At 41.2% G+C, this 26723-nt stretch overlaps 1 protein-coding gene across 2 annotated transcripts in view; it reads right to left on the bottom strand.

Annotated features, from left to right (window-relative positions):
* Positions 1 to 26723, bottom strand: part of APBB1IP (amyloid beta precursor protein binding family B member 1 interacting protein) — a 103020-nt gene that overhangs the window by 35598 nt on the left and 40699 nt on the right. The window contains exons 3-8 of one of the 2 annotated variants that reach the window (XM_082385440.1): positions 23917 to 23988; positions 21619 to 21706; positions 17972 to 18264; positions 15476 to 15553; positions 7615 to 7774; positions 6337 to 6458 (exon numbers count right to left, since the gene is read on the bottom strand). In XM_082385440.1, coding sequence (XP_082241566.1) covers positions 6337 to 6458; positions 7615 to 7774; positions 15476 to 15553; positions 17972 to 18264; positions 21619 to 21706; positions 23917 to 23988 — 813 coding nt within the window. The other variant, XM_082385439.1, reaches the window with a different exon arrangement.

The following is a 26723-nucleotide window of genomic DNA, read 5'->3' on the forward strand; positions in this document are numbered from 1 at the left end:
GCTAGAGCTGGGGTACACCTGACGAAGACCTGACCATCACTCCCAATTCCTCTCTTCCGCCCTGTGTCAGAATCCACCAACGCCCGCCACCTAGTGATGACTGTGCAGTGCCTCCCCCCAGAACGGCCGGAGCTCATTTCCTTGCCCCCTTACGTTGGGTCTGGCCACGTGACTTGCTTCGGCCAACAGAACATGGGTGGAAGGGACAGTGCCTCCATCTGAGCAGAGGACCTGAGAGGCGGCGTTGCGTGTTTCCACTCATTCTCTGGCACGCTTGCCCTTCACCAGGAGGAGAGTGTGTCAAGGTGGCTGCTGGTCCGAGGACAATAAAAGGCACATGGAACTCCCTGGATCTGACTCGCATTCTGGAGCCATGGACAGAGGACCCGATGACCGGCAGGCCTCAGACAGAGGAAACACCTGCTACTCTAAGCCACTGGGATTCTGAGGTTGTGTTCATGTCTCCAGCCCTGACTGATACACATGCCCACACGGGTTGGTCAGGGGCTCTGGGGCACTGAGGTCAAGAGCAGACTTTCTTTTAAAATAGGAGCCTCTCCTGGAGGCCGTAAGTGTGATGCCTGTATGATTTTCCTTCCAGCTGGACCTGGTCCCGGATGGCCAGAGATGAACCTTGGCAGGACAGGGAGGTGGGAAAAGAGGAGGGACGCTGTGAGGCCATTTTCTCCCACAGTGGCTGGTACCCTTCCACACCCGAGGGGAAGTGTGACATTGTGGTTCTCTCTCTGCTCCTCACTCGTGCAACCAAATAAACCATCACCACCACCAAATTTTGGTTAAGAAACAACAAACGGTGGAATGAAAATTGCCTGAAATATCAATAGTGATGATTGTTGGAGTGTGGGAATGTGGATGATTTAACTTTCCTTTCTTCTACTTTTCAGTTTTTCTTCCAATAAACTGATATTAATTTTGAAGTCAGAAACATAAAAGATATTACTAAAAGAAATGAACAGCAATACAGCAAGCAGGCGACCTTACATTAATTTGTTTTCCCAATACCTTCTCAGAAAAAGAGATTCTTCGGGCTCCTAGCAAGAAGAACAGCTAATGTTAACACCAGAGTTTGTCTGCCTGTCCAGACACAGACCTCAGGCCTCACGCATCTCTTTTGGTTTCGGGCCCCCACGGGTCTTTGCACAGTGGGAGCTGTATGTCAGCGCAGCTGGGAAAACAAAACTCTTTGGGTTACGGCTGAGTTTCATTTGTTCATTTGAACATCTGGCACTCTTTTATGATGAGCAGACCACCCTGTGATTACAGTCAACTGGGAAGAGGGACTTTCCTAACGCCAACCAGACTGAGAAAGTAGGAGAAACTCAGCTGCTTCGTCAACAAAGTTGCTTTAATTAGGACAGTAAGGTTCTACTGCCCCAACCTACTTTACTCCAAAGAGGCGGGACCACCTGGGCAAAAGGGTCCCTGTCCTGACACCATGCTTTAGAGGGTCCCTACTCTGCCCCTAACCCCAGGTATTTCTACTCCCCTACACTGTGAACCTAAAACTGCTCTTAAAAATAGTCTATTATTTGGACTTCCCTCATGGCACAGTGGTTAAGAATCCGCCTGCCAATGCAGGGAACACGGGTTCGAGCCCTGGTGCAGGAAAATCCCACATGCTGCGGAGCAACTAAGCCCATGCGCCCCAACTACTGAGCCTGTGCTCTACAGCACGTGAGCCACAACTAGTGAGCCCACATGCCACAACTACTGAAGTCCACGTGCCTAGAGCCCATGCTCCGCAACAAGAGAAGCCACTGCAATGAGAAGCCCGCGCACCGCAACCAAGAGTAGCCCCCGCTAGCCACAATTAGAGAAAGCCTGCGTGCAGCAACGAAGACCCAACACAGCCAAAAATAAATTAGTTAATTTATATTAAAAAAATAGTCTATTAAAAAAAAAAGCTTACCCATGTGCTTTGTAAATGAATGCTCCTGGGAATCAAATGGCCGTGGAACTGTATTTCGGTCCTACTAGCTAGCTTATTAAAGTGACAAAATTGATAATATGCTGGACATTGCATTCTTGGCATCTATTTAAACTTGTGATGAAAAATTCTGAAACATTTTGCATGTCAACATACAAATGTGTGAGGTGGTACATCACTTCTCAAACTTGTTCCAGGGGGTTTGCAAGCACAAAAGTTTGATCTTCATTCATAGAGGCAGCCTTCATAGAGGTCAGCCATACGGGGCTGTGTGGGAAGAGAGTAAGGGGGTCACTGAGAAGGAGGGCAAGGACACAGCTTGTGGAGGGACAGAGGGACAGAAGGAGCTAGAGGTCCGAGGGAGATCCGGAGCAAAGATGCTCTCGACTGTGGTCCCCACAATATTCCATTTCCAGTGCCAGCCCGAGAAGCCTGGTCATGCTTCCATGAGATGCCTCTGTACCCTTTCAATAATCATGTTAAAAAGTTCTAGGTAGAGCAGTTTCTCATGACCAAGCGATCCCCAGTGCCAGTTACGGCAGTGTCTGCACACCCAGGAGTCAGCAGTGGCTCTGAAGAACCACTGACAGTCTTGGATCCTCATCAAGGTTCACGAGTAAGACTCCTATGTGGTTCCTTCCTCTTGGGCATGAAGCTAAAACAGTGGTGTCCCAAAGTAGCTATTCAATGGACGGGGTGTAACAGCAGCCAGCAGGAGAATTCATGACTCTGCTTTTCCTCCTTTAAAAATGAGGTGATCTGGGACTTCCCTGGTGGCCCAGTGGTTAAGAATCTGCCTGCCAATGCAGGGGACACGGGTTCAAGCCCTGGTCCGGGAAGATCCCACATGCCGTGGAGCAACTAAGCCCGTGTGCCACAACTACTGAGCCTGCGCACCACAACTACTGAGTCCGTGTGAGTCTGTGTGCCACAACTGCTGAGGCCCGTGCACCTAGAGCCCGTGCTCTGTAATGAGAGAAGCCACCGCAATGAGAGGCCCGTGCACCACAAAAAGGAGTGGCCCCTGCTTGTCGCAACTGGAGAAAGCCCTCACGTGGCAACGAAGACCCAACACAGCCAAAAATAAATGAATAAAATAAATAAAACTTTTAAAAAGGTTTAAAAAAAAATTTTAAAGTTAAAAAAAATAAAAATGAGGTGATCTGATATTACCTCTCTAAGTATAGACCAGTCATCCTGGGGAAATTCTTTCCTAATTAAGCATCTTTTGGTCCACAAATTTGCAGGATCTGGTTCCTCTCCATCACCTTCTCTCTTTAAGTCTCTCCCCTGGTTCTTAGCTGAGGAGTGCTCCTAATGACTTCTAATTTGGTTCTGCCTGATTCGAATAGATTTTTGTTCAAATAAACTCTTAAAATTTTTTAATATGCTTCAGTTCATCTTTTCTTATAGGTGACTGCTGAATTTCGGTTGGCATCAAACGACTTGACTTTTATATATAACATCACGATGCTGCAAGTGGTTTTCATGCTGGATTTAACCTTGCGAGGTGGGAAGTACAGCCATATCACATTGTACAAATAGAAACGCTGAATTCAGGTGTCATCAGAAAGCCTGCTAAGACCACACAGTCAGCAGGTGACACTTGAGACACAGGTGAACAGCATCACTTTTCAAGTCATGGGTGGAGGCGGTGCTTTGCATTTGTGCCTGCAAAGCACACCACTGATGTCCCCAAATCTTTACTGACGGTTGTTTCTAATATTTGAGCTCAAAACCTCTCTTTGCATTCATTTTCCTGCCGCCTGCCTAGACTTATCCCCGCAGATAAGTAGTTTGTAAGAGAATCCTATTAAGTACTAAGGATTTCAGTGTTGTAAAATTTCATGAAATTTTACATAATTTTGTATGGTTTAGTAACTTTCCAGAAGAACGGACACTCTGGGCCACAGAAGCTCTTTCTCAGTCAAGCTGCAAATACTAATCCATATTTTACATATCAAACAGGCTATGGAGAGGCCAAGAACAGACTGACCTTGGAGTCATGAATGCAGATTCCAAGGAGAAAGACAGACTCTGAACTCTCAAGCACTCCAGAGATCTACACCTGCAGACCTATGAGAGTAGGCACCACTGTCTCTAAGGGCACAGAGGATGTCATTTACCATGTAAAACAATGTGACTGTTAGCACACGGTTCTCCAGGAATGGTGGCCCAGGCCAGGCCTTTGCATCCACTTTTACAGAGAGAGCAGAAGAATAAATGGGGGCTTATTCTGATCTGGGCCTCTGGCAATCAGTTTCTTCTCATTGTGGGAAACTGAGTCAGTGTAGTAACTTCTGAGTCAATTGTTTCCATTTGTGGTATAGTCCTGCTAGCTGTATTCAATTTACCTTGTCTGAGGACGTCCTCAGTCACTACCAATTTCATTCCAGGTTTCCTATAGTCTTGAGAGCTCTGAACAGAAGACTCAACCTATGGAAACCACTCATCAAAGTCCCCAATGAGTCTTAAGATCAAACAAAGGCCTCCTTTCTATCTTTGATCTCAGTTTTCTCATCTGTAAAGAGGAATAGCAATATATCCTTCTTAACCTTTATAGTTGTAAAGATTGAAGATAATACTTGCAAAGCTTCTAGCCTAGCATAGAGTAGCTATTAATAGTTTCTGGCAATTTCCCTCTTTCCCTGGATCATCAGTTTATCCCTCTGCATTTGATAAAACATAGCTTTTGTTATAAACTGCCATGAAAATAAGTTCTTAGGCTTTTCCAGTAAGTGGCCTGAGGTGACCTCTAAAAATGGTTTGCTATTCACTTGATCCAGAAAACCCCACAAGATCATGCAAATCAAGAGGTTCAACTCTTTGTGTTCACTTTAAGAACACTCGTGAAACTGCCCAGGCCAATAAGTGTATGCGTATCCGAAAAACCACCAAGTATCTGAAGGATGTCACTTTAAAGAAGTAATGTGTGCCATTCCGTCATTACAATGGCGGAGTTGGTAGGTGTGCCCAGGCCAAACAGTGGGGCTGGACGCAGGGTCGGTGGCACAAAAAGAGTGCTGAATTTTTACTGCACTTGCTCAAAAATGCAGAGAGTAAGGCTGAACTTAAGGGCGTAGATGTAGATTCTCTGGTCACTGAGCAAATCCAGGTGAACAAAGCCCCCAAGATGTGGCGCAGGACTTACAGAGCTCATGGTCGGATCAACCCATACACGAGCTCTCCCTGCCAGACTGAGATGAGCCTTACTGTAAAAGAACAGATTGTTCCTAAACCAGAAGAGGAGGTTGACCAGAAGAAAAAGATATCCCAGAAGAAACTGAAGAAACAAAAACTTCTGGCCCGGGAATAAATGCCTCAAAAAATAAATGCAAATAAAAGTTAGAAAAAAAAAAAGTTCTTAGGTTTGATATCATAAGAACTGAGAACCAATACTATTTAATAGAAGTCAGTTCCTGTCACTATCTTTATCTCTAGAAGTTTTTTACAATCACAGAGCGAAGTCCCTTAATGCAAGGTACGTTTGGAGGGGATATTGGGAAAGTGACCAAAATCAAGTCAGTTCTCTTTTTCCTTGTAAATAAATACCTTGGAGTTGGAGAACAGGTGAGATGGGGATGTCAAAGGTAGAAAGATTTTTACTCATCTCGTGAGAAAAGAAAAACAACACAAGGAAAAATTTAGGAGCATGTCTCTAGTGACGTTTATAGATAAAATATTGCCCATCTGATAGAAAATACAAAAGTAAAAATGTGTACATTTCATGCTGAATTTATGGAGGGTGAAATGAGATTTTTTTTTGAAGGAGAAGGAGAAACTCAGCAATGTTGAAAATCTAGTTCATCATGTTTATATCCCAACCTATTTCTCTCCTCATGCTTCCTACCGAAGTGAAGGGCATCAGGATCTATCTAATTCCCTAGCGGGGAATCAGTGTCATCCGTATCTGCTTCTACGCCTCCTTATTATACCAGCATCCAAGCGGTCACCATATTCTGCAAAATTCCATTACCTCCTGAGTCTCTCCCAATGCCCTTCAGTCCATCATCATCTGTTCTTTCTGGGCTTCTGTAACCACCTCTCCAACACATGGCAGCTGCCACTTTTACTTTCTCCAAATCCATTCTCTGCTGTGCGATCACAGTGATCTTCCCTCAACTCAACACCCTTCAACGGCTCCCTGCAAGCCTCAGGACAAAGCCCAGTGTCTTTACCACGATCTACAAAGATCAGAGGATCTCTGAATTTTCTCTCTGAATCCTTCAAGGGGCTCTTAGTTTACATATGGCCTAAGAGTTGTTTGTGTTTGTTTGAAAGGAATACATTTGTGATATTCTGTGAGATAATGAATGATGTGGTGAGTACACAGGTGACATTAAAAAATGGATATTTTATATGGTTTAACAATATACAAGTTATCTTACCTGGGGGTTTTTAAATACAGCATATTTTTCCTCCTTCTCCAAAAACAGCACTTTATTTTCTGTGTCTCTTGTCCAGTCTGATAACACTTCAACAACATTTTCATGGTCTTCAAAAAACCTTTCTGATAAAACAAGAAAAAGCATTCTTTCAGACCCAAGACATCAGGGTTCCCAACAGAGAAATAAGCTGGTGTTAACACAATGCTTCATACTTCTCATCAGTTTTTAGAAATTCCTAATTCTTACATGATGTCACATTGTAACATCTCTATTATGTGTATTCTTCAGTCTCAGGTCTTCAACTTATTTTTCATTAAAAACATGGCAGATGAACCTACAATATAGTGATAATGGTCAGCCATTGCTCTTTTTTCATGTTAGAATTTTTGACTATTTTAAATAGCCCCAGGTGGAGGTGACATCCTATATGGAAGGAGGACAATTAGGCAATAATTGGGTAAACAACTTTGAATGAAATTGTGAGATACGTGATGAGTACTATAAAACATCACTCCCTAAAACTCTAAAAAACAATGTACGAATATCGGAACCAACCCTAAACCTTCCTTTAGAGAGCTTTCAATTCTCTATTTGACTCAGAGAGTTGAAGAAAACTTCAAGAGGTTATTTCCGTGCAGACCATTTCCTCCAGAAAGATGTGTACCCAAAGCTTCTAAAACACATAATTCTGTATTCCAACAGGCTCTCCCAGGAGACAATTGTTCCATGAGTGGTATTAAGAATGAGAAGTAACAGAATATTTCTTTAACTGCTTTTTAGCTTTTTAAAAAAACTCAATCAACTTCTATCCACTGTCCTTTGCTCTTCAGGGCTGAGCCTCTTCCACTAGACAAAGTGTCAGACATTGAGTGAGCCGACAGTGATGCGAGGCCCGCGGCAGAGTTACCCTAGAGTATAAAGAAGCAAACTTTAAAGAGACATCGGCTGACAGACACGCAGGCCCTCCGACCATCTGCTCAGCTTGCGAAGCAAGCAGTAAGAAGCATCCTCCTGTCACTTTCTTTCCCTTTTGGATCCGCTAGAGAAGTAGCAGCAATAATGCTTACATTCCCCAAGGTCTGGCCACCTGCTCCAATCCGAGTCTCTTTGCCACAGATAAATGAAGAGGCAGGCACTGAACCTGACCTAAGGGAAGTGATGTAGGGGGAGTCTTGATAGCCTTGAACCAAACTCTTCTTCGCAATAGACCAAAACCCCTAATAAAGCAAACGCACAGGTTTTTTGGAGGTACAGCCAATTGCTGGGACTGGGACTTACCGATTTGTAGCTCTGGATATATTTCATAAAGACACCAGTCCACGTTGCAGTCACAATGGGTTTTCTCAAAAAGGTTGTCTAGAACATCTCGGGCTAATTGCCGCTCATCCACCATCAGTGACTTCGTGCTGTTATCATTCATGTGCACCTTGACAACGAGCTGAGGATAAAGCCACAGGGCAGCCAGTAAATTCAAGCAACCGGAGGAGGCCACCCACGAAGGTTAAGGTTTCAAGGTTGCTATCGCTTCTGCGAATTTAAGTTAAGAAGGTGTCCCACAAACTCACTCATATGCCAAGCACTTGTTTAAGGTGCCAGGAATATAAACGTAGAGAAACCAGTTCACAAAAACAGAAATAAATACACACAATAGCAAAGTCCTTGCCCAGCTTTCAGAGACTCTGCATTCTGGTGAGGGAGAGAGAAAACCAACACAACCCAAGAAGTGCTGCCTGCCTGCCTCCCTGACATCTTTCTGTTACTTCTTCAGGTTCATCTCAGAGCCCAGAAGTGTTGCTTAGTTGAAAGCCGTGCCGGTATCTTTATAATAAATTCTTCTGTCTTGCTTAGCTGGAGTTGGGTCCCATTTCATGCAACCCGAGAGTTCTACGACACAGGTTAAGACCAAGTTGGTTAATCTACAATTCTTTGAAGGTCAGGAGTTGCAGAGTGACACAGCGTCACCGAGGAGTCTTACTGAGAGGCAGGTGGTGTCACAGCAGAACATGTTTGAGATTAGAGGTGGATTAAGCCAGATCAATGTAGATTGAGAAAGAGCTATTATGGAGGCATGCAGGCAAATGAGTGACCTAATGCACTTTTCATTCTATTAAAAAAAAATTTACTGCATTGAGTTCACAGTCAAATTGGTAGCTACCTCGTTCCAAATCTGGAGGGTTTGGTGTGAGAATTTACTCATAAGGGCACAGGATTTCACTGATTTTTCCCAGACAACTTGTCAAGGTTATTAAAACTTCTGATCCCTAAGAGACCATGATTCTGATGTAACATAACAGAATTAATTCAACAACTAATCAGCTAGGGTTTGGATTTTCTTTGATACCTGTGTATTTGTAGCATATTTTTAATTCCAGCAGTTGTTAGTTATGAGTGCTACAGGTTATAACGGTGCTACCTATCCAGTCTTCAAAAGGAACAGTGGAAATGTGCCCATGAAGCCCACATTTATTAGACACTTATGTTTAAGGGAAGATTTTCCGTAACTCCTTCTGGGAAGATCTACGTTCTTATTTTATTCTTTGCCAAGATCACTGATCCTCCCTAATTAAGTGGGAGCTAGCTCTAGTTAGAGCCCATCTTTGAGTGCCACACGGGAAGGAAGGGCTGCCTTTCCCTTTCCAGACCATCCCTGTCCAAACTCCAGCCTGCAGTGCCTGCAGTTACTCCACAGGCTGCCAGCAGAGAATTCCCGGAAGCAACATCGTCAGCCAGAACCCCCTGACACTCTTGCTTAAATTTCTATTCTAACCTGAAAAGAGAAGCATGAGATAGTTAGAGACAAGTTCTGCCTATTCTGTCTGTCTAAGGTTGGTCCTGGTTATTCACATATGAGGCTTATCATTATTTTAAAAAAGTGTTTAGATGGAGTGAAGAGAGAGGTCATACAATTGGTAACATTTCTTCCTCCCCCAAAGTTTGGGTTAGATTCTGAGCAGCAGGGAAACTGCCCCTCTGGTCCCACTCCCGCCCAACTGGATCTTGAAGACAATGTGTAGTTAACAGTGAAGAATGCAATTCCTGTGGATTTCTGTGCAGAGTTACTGAGAGCAACCAAGGGTGTGGATGGTGATAAGAATCTGGATGAGGAGCAGGCAAGGACCACAAGTCGAAGCACACCTAGTATCTGCTCTTCCCACACTTGCACACCTAAGACTCAAATGCAGACATCAGGGCAATAAAGGTGCATTTCCTCCTCCTGGGACCATTCAAATTAGACCACTATTCCAGGCTTGTCCGAAGAATACTTCTTTCCCTTGAAAACCTGTAGCCCAGAAACCTCTAGTTGGACAGTTGTTTTTGTTGTATGTTCATCTTTTTTTTTTTTTTAATAAATTTATTTATTTATTTTTGGCTGTGTTGGGTCTTCATTGCAGTGCGTGGGCTTCTCATTGCGGTGGCTTCTCCTGTTGCGGAGCACGGGCTCTAGGCATGCAGACTTCAGTAGTTGTGGCACACGGGCTCAACAGTTGTGGCTCACAGACTCTAGAGCGCAAGCTCAGTAGTTGTGGCACACGAGCTTAGTTGCTCCGCGGCATGTGGGATCTTCCAGGACCAAGGCTCGAACCCGTGTCCCCTGCACTGGCAGGCGGATTCTCAACCACTGCGCCACCAGGGAAGTCCCTGTATGTACATTTTTTGATGTATTTAAAACAACAGGCCTGGGACATCCCTGGTGGCACAGTGGTTAAGAATCCCCCTTCCAGGGCTTCCCTGGTGGCGCAGTGGTTAAGAATCTGCCTGCCAATGCAAGGGACATAGGTTTGAGCCCTGGCCGGGAAGGTCCCATATGCTGCAGAGCAACTAAGCCCGTGCGCCACAACTACTGAGCCTGAGCTCTAGAGCCTGCAAGCCACAGCTACTGAAGCCTGCGTGCCTAGAGCCCGTGCTCCGCAACAAGAGAAGACACAACAATGAGAAGTCCGCGCACTGCAACGAAGAGTAGCTCCCGCTCACCACAACTAGAGAAAGCCCGTGCACAGCAACGAAGACCCAACACAGCCAAAAATAAATTAATTAATTAATTTAAAAAAAAAAGAAAGAATCCCCCTGCCAATGCAGGGGACATGGGTTCGGTGGGGAACCTCTGGTCTGGGAGTCTCCCACATACCGCAGAGCAACTAAGCCCATGTGCCACAACTACTGAGACTGTGCTCTAGAGCCCACGAGCCACAACTACTGAGCCCGTGCGCCACAATTACTGAAGCCTGTGCGCCTAGAGTCCATGCTCCGCAACAGGAGAAGCCATCGCAATGAGAAGCCCATGCACTGCAAGGAAGGGTAGCCCCGGCTCACCACAACTAGAGAAAGCCTGCACGCAGCAATGAAAATCCAATGCAGCCAAAAATAAATAAATTTATTTTAAAAATAAAATAAAATAAAATAAAATAATGAAACAATAGGCCCAACTACTACAGTGTCAAAGACCCATTCATCTGACCGGAGAAATCAAACATGGATGGTTGTGTGGAAAACAGAAATGCCTCAAATAGTGGAATGACCATGGCTTATTTTCTGTGGAAGGCATACCTGCTGCTCTCGGCTGAGGATTATTGCTATAAAGTAGTTACATGTCCTAAAAAACACTACCAGTGTTAGGACTTAGAAGACAATCTTCCCGAAGAAAAAATTAATGATGTTTGACCACATTTCATTCTTGCTTAGGAATTCTTGAGAAAATCAAACATAGCTTGGTGTTTTGTTTTTAAAGAGAGAAAAAAACTAAATCACATAATTTGACAATGATGCAATTATGAAAGGGTTGGGTTTTTTTTTTTGGCAGAAATTGCAAACTAAATTTAATCCATATGTAGTTACCAATGACCACAGTTATAAAACTTAGGAAAAAAAAAAACCAAGAGAAGGCTGATGACTTTTAGCAAGAAGAAATCATATTTAGTCTTCTTCACAGCTTTCTTCACATTTGCAAGCTGAAGAGTAGCTATATACCAAAACATGACACTCTAAGTCACAGCTAGGTAGGTTATTAGCAAGCTGAGTACTTTTCATATCAACACCATATGATATAGGGTAAAATGACTCAAGAATGAAAAAACTTCCCCTTTCTAATCCATCATAGTAAAGATTTAATGGTTTTTATCATTTCTTCTTTTTCTTTTGCAAACTAATAAATACAAAATTATCCCAGCCCTAAATCATTTGCAATATATACATTTTTGCTTCTATGATAAAATTTACAAATGGAATTGGTCTCCTGTGTCACAGAGCTTTAAAACAAAGAAACAAATAAAATCAATGAGTGAATCCGATTCTGTTTCCAGTTCCAACAGCTTTGCAACACAAACTGTGTATATCATTTGTGATCCAAAGTGATGTCAACACCCCACAGAATACTTGAGGGCAAAGTACTTCAGATAAACTTGATTCTACCCTTTATAAAACATGTTGTAGCTAATGTGTTAGTACATCTTAGTTACTTTATTAATGGATGAGTATGACTCAGTTATTTTTTTTAATGTTCTGTGCCACACAGCCTTTTGTTTTTAGAAATAAGTCTGGAGTGTCCTAAGTCAGAAAAAATATACACCTTAGCTTCTTAATTTTCTCTCCTCTCCCACTGATCAGAACTGCTTCTGTTTCACATCTGCTTTGTTGACTAGAGGCAGGTGGTGCTTTTTGCTACTGTTACAATTCACCTCAACTAAATTATGGCAAAGTTCTCTCGAAATACTGCTTTCTCCTCCCTGTTCTCTTCATCTCCAGTTAAGCAAACTGGCCAAATATGCTAGTTGTTCTACCTTATTTTTTATATTTTTTAAAAATTTATTTATTTATTTTGTCTGCGTTGGGGCTTCGTTGCTGTGCTCAGGCTTTCTCTAGTTGCGGCAAGCGGGGGCTACTCTTCGTTGCGGTGCACGGGCTCTCCTTGTGGTGGCTTCTCCTGTTGTGGAGCACGGGCTCTAGGCACACGGGCTTCAGTAGTTGCAGCATGTGGGCTCAGTAGCTGTGGCACATGGGCTTAGTTGCTCTGTGGCATGTGGGATCTTCCCAGACCAGGGATCAAACCCATGTCCCCTGCCTTGACAGGTGGATTCTTAACCACTGCACCACCAGGGAAGTCCCGTGTTCTACCTTTTTAATCTAAGAATCAACTTCTCTTTTTATTTATCCTCTGAGAGTATCTCCAACGTGGCCCCCATTTTATAAACCATCCAGAGGTTTAAAATAGTTGAAATAATTATGAATTGTATTTTTACTCATTTTCTCTTGTCTTTTTATCTCCAAAGGGAAAGTCGGCAACCGAAGACAGCCCATCTTCCCCTGCCATCCATTTGTAACTTGGTTCAATACATGTTTATCTACAGTGAGGTCTTGTGCTAGAGAGACGGCTATGAAACAGGTCACCCTGCTCTCATCCCTTCCCCTACAATCCATTTTCCACACAATGGCCACTATGATCTTTAAAAACCATATATTACCCCTTGTTAAAAACCCTCGGGCTTCCCTGGTGGCGCAGTGGTTGAGAATCTGCCTGCCAATGCAGGGGACACGGGTTCGAGCCCTGGTCTGGGAAGATCCCACATGCCGCGGAGCGACTGGGCCCGTGAGCCACAACTACTGAGCCTGCGCGTCTGGAGCCTGTGCTCCGCAACAAGAGAGGCCGCGATAGTGAGAGGCCCGCGCACCGCGATGAAGAATGGCCCCCACTTGCCACAACTGGAGAAAGCCCTCACACAGAAACGAAGACCCAACACAGCCATAAATAAATAAATAAATAAATAAAATATTAAAAAAAAAAAACAAACCCTCATATGGGGACTTCCCTGGAGGTCCAGTGGTTAGGACTCTGCGCTTCCACTGCAGGGGGCACAGGCTCAATCCCTGCACGGGAAGCTAAGATCCCGCATGCCGCGTGGTGCAGCCAAATGCTTTCCTGCTGCACTTACAATACGTTCCAAACTCTTCCTTAGACCTGTGAGACCCTGTGACCCCACCTGCCTCTCTGCCCTCAGCTCCTCCTGTTTTCCCTCTTGCTTAAGAGGTAAAGGGGATCAACAGTATGGTGACGGATGGAAGCTAAATTTTGGGTGGTGAGCACACTGTAGGGTACACAGAAGCAGAAATATAAGAATGTTCACATGAAACTTACCTAACGTTATAAACCAATGCTACCTCAATTAAAAAAAAAAAAAGATTCCCTTGGGCAGTATCACTCCTTCCGCCTTTATTTTCTTCATAGCACTTCTCTCCCCCGCTAGAAGTGAACTCTACACAGGCAGGGACCTCACCTGACTGGTTCACCTCTCTGTACCCCCAGCACCTGTTCTATGAGATGAGGATGCATCGGTAAGGAAAACACAAAACTCCCTGGAGGAGCTTCCCTGGGGGTGGGGAGGGGAGGTAGGCATTAAACAGGATAAACAAGTAAACTGGACCGTACGCCTGATGGGGAGGAAGGCAAGCAGGGGAAGGTAAGGGATGTCAGGGGTGTGTGTGTGCGTGGCACTGAGCAGGTGACCAGACTTAGTGAGGGACAGAGAGAACCCACCGGAATTTGGGGAAGAGCTTTCCAGGCAGGGGGACCGCAAGGCACAAAGGTCCTGAGGCAGAGGCATGCCTGGAACATCTGTGGGGCAGCAGTGAGACCAGTAAGCTAGAGCGGAGGGTGAGGGAGAGAGCTGGCAACCAGATCATGCAGGGACTTGATGTCGTCGTGAGGATTTGGGCTTCACTGTGTGTGTGGGGGGGACATCCTTGAGCAGAGGAGGGACAAGAAAAGAGGTGGGAAGAGAATCACATGAGGGGGACTGGTCTTAGAAACATGACAGTCCGTGCACAGGAACAGGAAAGACCATGGACCACCTGCCACAAGTGCAGGCGGGTAGGGAGGCAAATGTGTTGGGAGCTTGTAGAACCTTTCTTTGGATTGCTTCTACTTCTCAGTGCAATGGGCTGAGAAAATGTGGGAGAGGAAGGAGGTACTGGAGATTTTCAGAGAGAGGACAAGGTGGAAATAGTTTTCTAGGTTCGTGGGAGAGAGACTGGACTCGGAAGCTCAGGCAGCACTGAAGGCCCAGGCTGGATTTAACCAGGGGTTCACAGAGTGAGGACAAGGGGGGAGAAGGCAGCCGAGGATGTATCAGTTCAATAACCGACCACAGAATGTAATCACACGTAGAGAATGGGGAAGAAAAATGGTAAGAAGGTTCATGCATGCTTGAAATGAAAGGAACCAGAATGATCTGGAAAAATTCTCATAGATGAACCTTGGAAGTCTGGATCCTGGGGTAGTCAAGGAATATTTATTAAATATCGATCAACATGTACTGAAATCCTTCATTCAAGGAACCATGAGAGGTGCTGCAGGAACATAAAATCTAATGCCCTGTATGAAAAGAATAATTCACCCAACTGTAAGTAAAAAGTTCTTAACGAGTCTCAGCCACGGTATATGCTTCAGGAGTCGAAGTGAGACTGTTTATCTTTCTCTTAATTTACCTAACTAACTATTGTTAACACTTTATTATTAGGTAGACGCTTCTACTGAGGTTAAATACATGTGTCTCTGATATTATATAATATATGTGTCTCCAGAAAAACATATGCTCTACAGAAAAAGCAAGATAAATTACAGGCTTATTAGGACAATAGGGTCGAGGCAGGTCACTCAAAACCTATGCTAACTTTGAACACACAGAGCTAGCCAAAAGAACATTTGGTATTTCAGGAGAGAACTTGGACACCCAGGGCAGGCTGGAGGCTGCCTCAGGGGGTATATAAAATGCACAAAAACAATCGTGGAAATGAGGTGATGCCACTAGAAGCTGAACTCTGACCCAGCTGACTCGCCAACTCGCCCCCAGAAGGGGGCGCCACCTGCAATTACCCAAGAGTGAGCAGAACCCAGAGGGCATCCTTAGGGGAGGGAGCCCTGGTGGTAGAGACTTGGAAACCTCCACATTTACACTAACATAGGTCCCCTATTTATCAATCACAAATGAGCGAAGGAAGGTCATGGAAAGAATAATTTATCTTTGTCCTTAAATTTAAAAAACTACAACTCATTGGAAAGCACCACTCGAAATTAAAATTTTTTTTAGCTTTAAGCATAATAAAAAGTCATTAATTTGACTGCCCCATGCAAAAGTGATTCATAATTTACCTTCTTGACCTTGGCCTCCTTCAGTTTTTCCAATGCTAGCTTAATTTTATCAGCCTTGGCTTGGGCTTCTTCTTCTTCCTGTAAAATGACAAGACATTCAACACAGTCCATTAATAACACCAGGGAGTAAGTACCCCTGCCATCGTTAGTGTCTTAGTCACTTTATGTTGACAAAAGGCTGTGTTATATAGGGCACCAAATTTCACATGATCGATTTTCAAAATTTAAGTAACTGTAACAGAAATCTTCAACCCGGAGATACAGAAGACAGTCACCCTTTATATTTTAGGAATAGTAACTTAAAAGATGAAATGATGACTCAGAGTTTCACATGTTTAGTCTACAAAAATCTCAAAATTTGGCTCAAAATTGGGTCTAACCTGAGGAATCTATAGGTGAATCTCAAGGGATTTGAGCACTTCCTGAAATTATATACATTCCTTTGGATCAGTATGCGTTTTCTGGGATTCCTAGTTTTTATTAGATTCCTAAAGGGTCCTTATCTTCCCCAATCAAACTTAAACTTATAATTCACCAAAAAAAAAAAAAAAAAAAAACCCACAACAGACTACTGACAAACACATGAGCAGGCAGAAAAGGGAGTGAAATATTTTATGAGCCCAAAGCAGATATATATCTTCTTATACCAGTAGTTCTTATGTTGTTTTTGAGCCACAAACCCCTTTAGGAATATGTTTAAAGCAATGAAGCCCATAAAGCTTCACATATGCATTTGACTTTGCATACAGTTGGGAATCACAGACTCCTTGACATCTTCATGGACCCTATATTAAGAGCTTCTGCTCTTTAGAATGGCTGTTATTGAAGACAAGAGATAAAAAGTGTTGGCGAGGAAGTGAAGAAATGGAAACCTTTGTGCACTGTTGGTGGGAATGTAAATTGGTGCAGCTGCTACGGAAAACAGTATGGCAGTTCCTCAAAAACTTACAAATAGAACTACCATATGATCCAGCAATTCCACTCCTGGGTATCTACCCAAAGGAAATGAAATCACTGTCTTGAAGAGATCTACACTCCCATGTCCATGGCAGCACTATTCACAGCAGCCAAGACATGGAAACAACCTCAGTATCTGTTGATGATGAATGGATAAAGAAGATGTGGTGTAGTATACAATGGAATATAATTTATCCATGAGAAAAGGAAATCATGCTGTTTGTGACAATATGGATGAAACTTGAGGGCATTACACTAAATGAGATAAGTCAGACAGAGAAGGACAAATAGTGTATGATCTCACTTACATGTGAGAATCTAAAAAAGCTGAACTCATAGAAACAGGCAGTTGAATGGTGGTTGCCAGAGGCTGGGGACAGAGGAAATAGGGCGATGTTGGCCAAAGGGTACAAACCTCCAGTTATGACATGAATAAGCTCTGGGGATCTAAAGTACAGCATGGTGACTACAGTTAACAGTACTGTATTATAAACTTGTTTAGAGAGTAGATCTTATATGTTCTCACCATATGCACAACAAAAAGGTAATTATATGAGGTGATGAAGGTGTTAACTAACCTCTCTATGGTAATCATTTCTCAATATATGTGTATCTGATCATCATGTATGCCTTAAACCTGTACAATACTATATGTCAATTATATCTCAATAAAATTGGGGGAAAAAGAGCCTCTGTTCTATATGGATCACCAATTTTCAAATAATTTTTATACAATAATCACACAATAGAGCAATGAGTAGGATTTAATATTTGATTTATATTTCATATTTGTTCATTCAAAAGGCATTGTAGGGACTCTCAGGGTTACTAGGGTCGTATTTATGAATACTGATCATCACCCAGTACAACGAATGCAGAAGCCACAGGAAAGAGAGCTAGGTTCTTACTCTAAAATATTTTAAAAGTGGCTTACTCTAAGAAAAATCCTTAAAGCGCTCTTCTTGCATGGATGAGAGATATGAGTTAACGTCCCACGTAATGACAGTATGAACTTCCCAGAAATCTATTAATATCAAGCACTCATCACCTACCCACCCCGTAACGCCCCTCCCAACTATGACCTTACATGTGATACATAGACATCTTTGCCCTACTGAATACGGCTGCCAAATTCAGCAAAATTCCATTTAGTTCAATTCCAAAATATGTAAGGAATGCCTTCTATTCTTTATGTACTGGACTAGGACCAGGGACACAGAAATGTATAAATCACTTCCACAGTTCATACCAAGTTAATAAAACATGACCCCAAAAGGTTGAGTATTATCAGGGAAAGCTGCATACAAATATAGATTTTAGCCAAACTACAACAATTCCTGAATATGGCCCTAATATGTTCTTTATACACACCAATTTGTCCTTTTATGGAGACTCTGGCTTTGCAATGAACACATCTGGGATCCTTGTTTTTTAGAGTCTCAGAGCTCTGGGCGTACAAACTTGAATGTAACCGCCACTCTGGAGAAGGTCAGAGATCTTGGGTGGCAGAGGTCAAGAGTCCTGACCCCACGGACTTACCTGAGAGAGAGGTTCAGGAGCGGGTGGTGGCAAAGGAAGGTCTAACATGGGATCAGCTGGTGGAGGAGGTAAGTCATCCTCATATTGGCTAATACTCGGTGCAGCAACATTTGCTGCGTAACCAAGAGAGGCTGCACCACTGAAACTTGGTACATCCAGAGATGCTGAATGAGGTCGGCTCTGAGAGGACTCCTTCTGGGCCTGGATTGTCCTCTGCTCAGCTTCTCTTATGTCTGCTACCAGATCCGCCATGAGAGCATCTAAATCTTGGTCTTCCAGTGCATTTAAGGACTCTGATAGGGAAAATCATGTTAATGGTCAAGACAACGATTTGCACCTAGAAAAACTTAATGAAGGTCATTTTAAAGAGTACATTTGAGTACTGGTTGCAAGGGGCTGGGGTGGGGGAAATAGGAAGAGGTTGGTAAAAGGGTATGAACTTTCAGTTATAAGGCGAGTAAGGTCTGAGGATCTAAGTATAACATGATGACTACAGTTGATAACACTGTATGGTATAATTGAAATTTGCTGAAAGAGTAGAACTTAAATGTTCTCACTAAAAAAAAAAAGAAGTAAATAGGTGAGGTGATGGATGTGTTAACTAACTTGATGGGGGGAATCCTTTCACAATGTATATGCACACCAAATCATCACACTGTACACTTTAGATATCTTACAATTTTGTCAATTAAACCTCAATTGAGACTTCCCTGGTGGTGCAATGGTTAAGAATCCGCCTGTCAATGCAGGGGACACGGGTTTGATCCCTGGTCCGGGAAGATCCCACGTGCTGCAGAGCAACTAAGCCCATGCGCCACAATTACTGAAGCCTGCGCACCTAGAGCCCGTGCTCTGCAACAAGAGAAGCCACCGCAATAAGAAGCCCACGCACTGCAACGAAGAGTAGCCCCCGCTCATCGCAACTAAAGAAAGCCCGTGCACAGCAATGAGGACCCAACACAGCCAAAAAAATTAATTAATTAATTTTAAAAAACCTCAATAAAGCTAAAAAACCCCTTCCCTCCAAAAAAAAAAAAAAAAAGAAAAAGAAAGAAGAGAAAAGAAAAAAAATGGGGAAAATGTCTTCCCAACATTGGGACCTCACAGGTCAGCTATAAAGTCAACTCCAAGCACCTGATTAAATGCCTAAGTAGAGAATTCTTGTACATTCTGGTGCAAGATCTTAGAGTTTTAGAAAGTAGGGGAGGGGAGAGGCTGGAAAATTCTCCCCAGGTCTTTGGAGGGCAGACAGAGCACCACTGATAAATATACTTGGAAGAAAGTAGGTCTCCACCAACTGGGATTTATTTAATATGCCTTGAGACTTGGGGTGAGGGCAGAGTTTCTGTGGGCACACCATCCAACTATAGGAACTCTCACATCACAAAAAGAGCAGTTAATGATAAATATTCAATAGCAGGAAATAAAGCTCCAAGGGGGTTAAGGAATGAAAAAAAATTTTTTTTTAAATTGGGATTAAGTGGTAAAGACTTCATAAGACAGTGAGCTGGGAGTTAACTCTTAAAGGAAAGGGCATACCCGAATTTTCAGAGTGAGGGTGAGGGAGGATGATTTTTCACTGGAATTTCTTCCATGTGAGAGATTACTGTGGAGATAAGACCTGGGATCCTGAACGCTGATTAGACCACGTGGCATACAGGGAGCCGTGGCCGTGAGTCACGTTGCTACAGCACTTTGTCCATCAGGCAGTCACCGGATGGTGAGTGTGATGAACAAAGTATGGGCAAGGTGGAAGTGATCACAAGGAGGAGAATTCTAGCTGCTGTGTGCAGCTTGAACTGTACTGAGGAAATGCGGGCAGGGGAAATGAAGCCCTCTCAGGAACAAATGAGCAGAAAGCATGGTGAGATCATTTATTGCCAAACATCATCAGCATAAACACCATGTAGCATATTACATTAATGCTAATAGTTCTATGTACAGCACTTGGACTGAAGTTTGGATCTCTTAACTGGGTAAAAAGCATTTTCCTTCTAAGCCACCGCTGTTTTGCATATAACTTTTCATAAAATTAAATGAAATTTAAAAAATCTCAGAGAAAGTATGTGTAGAACTAATGAAGCATATTCCTAATTTTCTAGGGTTATCAATTACATTGTGACTGTAGACACACAGCAAATGATTTTAATCCTTTATAAAAATTTTAGGGACAAAATTCCCACAGTAACACATATAGTAACAATTTCCAAAGCAAATTATAATCCTCAACATATTGGTATGGGATTGAGTGATAAGGAATTGGGGATTCTGTTCAGAAGTTTATCGTTAACTCTCCAAATAACTTTGGGTGAAATATTTTTTGACTCATTTTAAGCAATGTTTTAAGGGAAGACAGTAAAAAAAAAAATCTATTCCTATTGTAATTCCCAACAAATTTAATTTTCAGTACATATCAGTACTTTTTATGGTCTTGTCTCCTTAATGACACGAGTTTCTGGTTACTGTCTTTTAACATGACTATGCTTATATATTGCTGGGTTTCTTGGTTTCTGACATTTTCAGTAATTTTTTGATACTAGGTAGTAAGTGCTTCGAAAGCATTAGTTGAGCTTACTACAACTAAATTACTGATTAAATTTTAATTTTAACTGAACTGATTATTCAGCTGTTATAAGTGTGTCAGGCAAATCTGCATTGTTCATATGTGCAAGTATATGTTCTCTATTAACATCATAATTTTACAAAAGTGTGTTGGTTTTCTGAGACTTCATGAATGTTACCATCATTCCATGTTGCAATGGAAACGACTGACAGAAATAATAAGTTTATACGGAAAATAGAAAAGAGGGTGGGAAAAAGAGGAAATCAGAAGAGATGTACTATAATTTATCAAGATACAAGTATTGGAACCTTAAGGGTTTAATCCAAAAATTACTGAAAATGACAGAAACAAAGGAACCCAGTGAGTGATGGAAATAAAACTTGGAACTCTGGATTTCTGTAACTGGGTTTCTCTATTATTTTGTTTTTTATTCTTTTGGCACTGCAAGTCTTTGGAAAATCTTTTCCAAGAGTTGCAGTGAATTCTCATTAATTTGGAAGCAATTACTTCAAGATTCATTGTAATTTGAGTAGCACATGGGCTAAAGATTGTCAATGCACTAAGTAGGAAGAGAGATTTTTGTTAATAAAATATGACAAACTTCAGGAGACTAAAATGTCAAATAGAGCAAATATACTATATTACATATTAAATATATATTAATTAAAATATATTTTGAAGCATCTATTCATATATTCTCAATCATTATGAAATGGGCAGTTCATTAATATCCTCGAAGGGACATTTCCTTATTAATATTTTCTTATACTACTGTACCTTATTACTATAATGGCTTAGGAGTAAGAAGAAACTCTCTGTTTTTAAAAAAAAAAAAATTAGAAAGCTTTGAGACTTTCAGCAAATACAGGATAGTGTTCCTTTTCATTATAGGCAAAAATATCTTCTTAGCCTCTCAATTCAATCCAAACACAGCAGCACTCAATCTGAATGAAATCCAGGACTTTAAAAATTATACTTGTCATGATGTCCAAGTTCCTTAAATTTTGTTTTCAGATTACAGTTGTGTACAGATTTTAGTCGTTGTTATCATTTCAAATTACTTAAGAAAAGAAATGATACTCACCGTTTAAATCCTTAAACCCCACACTGTAGTTAAATTCAGCTCTGGGCGGTTTAGGTTCTGGAGGAGGGAGAGTGTCGACTCCTAAACTCTGTGAAAACAGATCCCATCCCCCAAAGTTATTCATGATACTAATATTTTTGAAGTACAATTTAATCATTAAGTAAAGAATCATTTGCTGCTTATACATGTTCTCTTTAAATATGTTCTCTAAAAACTGTATTCTTACTTGAACATGCTTTAGGTGATTTTTTTTCCTACAGAAAATGACAAGTTAAAAATTATTCTAGAAGGTACATCTTGAAACAAAACAGGTCAAATGATGAGAATGAGGTTGTTCAGTTTTAGAGACAACAAAAAATTTCCGGGAATGAAGCACTGTGACACATATACTACATACAATTCATAAGGATTTAAGCTATGACATCAAAGAAAGGAATTGTTTAGTCACTTGAAGATAAGAGCTGTTTCAGGATGCAATCTGTTATTACACAGTAAAATGTTAATGCTGTTACTCTTATTTAATAAAACTTGTTAAAAAGGAATTAAGACACAGTAAGTAAGTTAGTAATTTTGTAAATAACATTATTTTCTAATTGATAAAGTGACTGCTTGTATGATTTAAAAGCTAATATTTAAAAATATTTTTACATCCATAGTTTGAGAAGTGATTTCACCTGTTCTTAAACATGAATGTTTTCATGACAATGAGTACATTCTTTGATGTTAATTTCATTTGGTAAGTAACATCCTTGTTCATGTCTTAAATTTCTGAAGGAAACCAATCATTATAGGTTTGAGAATAAATTAATGAGATATCATCAGTTATACGTAGGAAAAAAAAAGGCCATTAATCAAGAAGAAGTTAAAAAAATAATGAACCCAAGCAAGTTAGAATCAAGGATAAAATGTAGGGAAAACTGACTGCAACTCCAGAATTCATTCTAAAAACCAGAATGAGCTTGCAAAAATTGCCGAGAAAGGAGGAAGTTGATGGAGAAACTACGGGGCAAATACCAGAAAAAAAATTTAGTGAAAGAAAGTATAAAAAAATTCATTAACTAGTTGGTTTTTAAATGCTATAACTGGGAAGTATAACATCACAATTAGGGTTGCCAACTCATTTTTTTCCCAGGAATATAATTTACTAGGCTACTTACAGAAATTAGAAGTAGTTCTCTAACAAAACATGAATGCATGAATGTGTAACATAACAGGCTTTGAGTAAAATACAGAGAGAGGGAAAGGAGCGAGAGGAAACCGGTTTTAGGAAGGAACTCCTTCAATCACAGTTTTAGCCAAGGAAACCCTGTGACCCCACTCACCTGAGTGCAATAAAGAAAGATCAAAACCCAGAAAGGCCTTCAGTGAAGGCAGATCCAAGACACTCTAAGGGGCCCTCTTCTTACTCTTGAATTAGAGTAACAATACTCAACTATGAAAATCCCAGACTCTGACCAATCAGAATAATCATTCCTCTATGGAGCAGAAGTGAGTGAATGGACAGAGAGACCACAGATGTTCATTAAACCCTCCCCCTTCATGGGAGGAAAAAGGTCCTCTGATTTATAGAAATGTGGCTTCCATCCTAACACTCCCTGGTTATTAGTCAGCACCCTTTTCTCTAAGCCTGTTGTCTCACATTTTGTCTCTTCTTTCATAGAATTTAAACCTTCTTGAATGTTATACGGAATATAAAGTAGATGCTAACAGTGATTTATTTTTCCTAAAATAAATACTTTAAAAAACATAGATTATTCTTCATTTACTTTGTAGAAAACTTTAAGATCCCTATCATATTGAGGAATACTGGATGATTCTTATTTTAGTGCTTTATGCAGAAAGCGATGAGCTGACTAGTCTTTATATAAAGGTAACTGCAGGGGAAATTGTTTAGTGGTAGTGGTTGTGGAAGCTTTGCTTGGGGAAAATTCCTCCACTGGCTAAATATTTGAACACGATGAGCATGAAAATTGCCATAACAGAATGTATGTGTGATCCAGGTATTCAATTAACTGAACTCAGAAGGTTATAAACGGGAAAAAAGGTTTATTTTCTCCCCCACCACTGTTACATCAGGAATATATAATATTGTCAATTTCCAGTCTTTTTAAAAAGATAGCTCTCTTGTCATATTAAAATCAAATTCTGTAACCCCATTTTTTTCTTTTAATGTTTTTTACTTTGAAAAATGTCAAACAAGAAGGTGAAAAAATAGTACAATGGACAACTATATACCCTTCGCCTACATCCATTTAATCCCATTTTTTTCTCATTTGAAAGTTAAGGAAGGGAATTTACCTGGGTCAGGAGATCCATCTCTCCCAGCAAATTGCTGAACATTTGGTCTATATCTTCGTTTGACTCACCCATCTGAAAAAGGAAGAAATCCAGTTATAAACAATCTAATAAAAGTCTGATCCCCAGATAACTGTCCCATCTCTTTCTTTTCCCCAAGACAGGCAAGTAAGTCAAGAAGAGAAGGTTGTAGAGAGGGAGGTGCATTTCACCCTGAAATTCCATGCCTGACCTCTCTGCAGTTTGCTTGGTCCAAGATTGAACGGAACCCTAGTAACTGTCTCAGACCAACAATTGGACTCTTTTTCCAGATGGAACTAGTCTCTTTGGGGCCAAGGGGACAAAGTGGACACATTCAGGAATTCACATCACCGTAGGACACCCTGATTGGAAAAGGAGAGAACCTCAGGCCACAGGTGACGGCATCAGAGTCACGTAGAACTTCATTTCCATTTAAAAACCTACACAAAAATGATATGTCAGCGGTAAGATTATTTACCAAATGATTCCTTGCTTTACAAAGTTATCTCTGAAACAGCAGCTTTTGGCACATTTATTTGGAAATATTAGGGTGACAAACACTTAGAACTAAAATGGCCACACAATCAAGTAATGAGAGATGGAAATAAAACAAACTTTACATTATAATCTTTTTCTACTTAAACCAAGTGAAAGAACTGTCCAAGAGAGAAAAAGTGTTTCCATAAAGTGGGGTGGGGACGCCCTGGGAGGTGTAACCAGTCGCTCTCCTCCTGACGTGGTTGGCAAGGCTGGGTTAGGACATTAGGAGACATGATTATGAGGCTTAATTAGTAATTAGTAATGTGTTGTTTAGCAAAGGGACTCAACTGCTTCATCTGTAAGATGAGGAGTTTGCCGCAGATAATTTCTTAGGGTCCCAAATGCTCTAAAACACTAGAAGATTAGTACCAATTACAGCTCAAGCTAAGAAGTCTGGTGGTTGCAGCATGTATTATTTAAGACAAACAATATTTATATGTATGTATGTGTGTGTTTGTGTTTTAATCATTTTATATGGAAACTTCTAAATATATACAAAAGTAAAGAGAATAATATAATGATTTTTATGTACCCAGTGTCCAGCTTTAACAATGATCAACTCATGACTAATCTTTTTTATGCAGATACATGTAGCACTAAAAGGTTGTTGTTGTTGTTTTTTTACCATAACCATAATACTATTATCTCTGCACACACACGTGTGTGTTTGCATTTAAAATAAATTATTTGGGACTTCCTTGGTGACACAGTGGTTAAGAATCCACCTGCCAATGCAGGGGACATGGGTTTGATCCCTGGTCCGAGAAGATCCCACATGCTGCAGAGCAACTAAGCACGTGCACCACAACTACTGAAGCCCACGAGCCTAGAGCCCGTGCTCCGCAACAAGAGAAGCCACCACAATGAGAAGCCTGCACACCGCAATGAAGAGCAGCCTCTGCTCGCTGCAACTAGAGGAAGCCTGCGTGCAGCAACGAAGACCCAACACAGCCAAAATAAATAAAATAAAGTAAATTATTTGAATTGCAAAGATTTGGAAGCAACCTATGTGTCCATCAACAGATGAATGGATAAAGAAGATCTGGTACATATATACAATGGAATACTACTCAGCCATAAAAAAGAATGCAATTTTGACCTTTGCAGTGACATGGATGGACTTGGAGGGCATTATGTTAACTGAAATAAGTCAGACGGAGAAAGACAAATACTGTATGATATCACTTATATGTGGAATCTGAAAAATACAAGAAACTAGTGAATAAAACAAAAAAGAAGCAGACTCACAGATATAGAGAACAAACTAGTGGTTACCAGTGGGGAGAGGTAAGGGGGAGGGGCAATATAGGGGTAGGGGATTAAGAAATACAAACCATTAGGTATAAAATAAGCTACAAGGATAAATTGTACAACACAGGGAATATAGCTAATTTTTATAATAACTACAAATGGAGTATAACCTTTAAAAATTGTCAATCACTATATTGTACACCTGTAACTTATATAATATCGTACAGCAACCATACTTCAATAAAAAAAATTATTTGGCTAAAATAGGCAAAGTCAGATCTATCTTTCCTTGAATAAATCATCTTGAAAACTTACAGTTCTCCCTTTACCATAACTTCAAACTAATACTCGAGCAGTAATACTTTTTCATATTTAATAGCTTTAGCTAATCAGGGGTTCTCTCTTTATAAAATGTGTATATAAAAGACCTTTCTCATACTGACTCTGCTTACTTAAAACTGACCTGAATAATTTTTAAAAAACCCAATTCTTGAAAGTACAGAGATGTGGTGGTGATGATGATGAACGCCTTTATCTAGCACTTAACCATGTGCCAAGAACTGACCTATAAGCTGGGTTGATATTAACAGTAAACACCCAGAATGGCACTGACACTGAGAAATCAGAAGGAATGAGGGCTGTAAAAACCATCTGGAGTGAATCAGTGCATATCCTCCAAATATCCACCCTGCAAAGCTAGTGTTCAATCTTCCCATATTATCTTCAATAGTTATCTTCACTTTACATCACTTAGGAAATCTTCTGGCTTAATTTTCCCATCATATATTTTCCCCCCTCCCAATTTTAAGAAGGAACAACTATTTTTTCCCTGTACAACTTTACCACCTTCACTGAAGATGAGATGAGGATTGAGAGTATTTTCCATCTGAATTTCCTGCTCCCCACAATAACTCTTTCTTTGCTCTCCTTCCAGGCTCTCTCTCCAGTGAAACACAAAAGCCTCTCTGAGCTATAGTTCCTGAGTACATTCAATAGTC

The sequence above is a fragment of the Balaenoptera borealis genome (genome assembly GCF_965194805.1).
Source record: "Balaenoptera borealis genome assembly, chromosome: 3".
Taxonomy (NCBI): domain Eukaryota; kingdom Metazoa; phylum Chordata; class Mammalia; order Artiodactyla; family Balaenopteridae; genus Balaenoptera; species Balaenoptera borealis.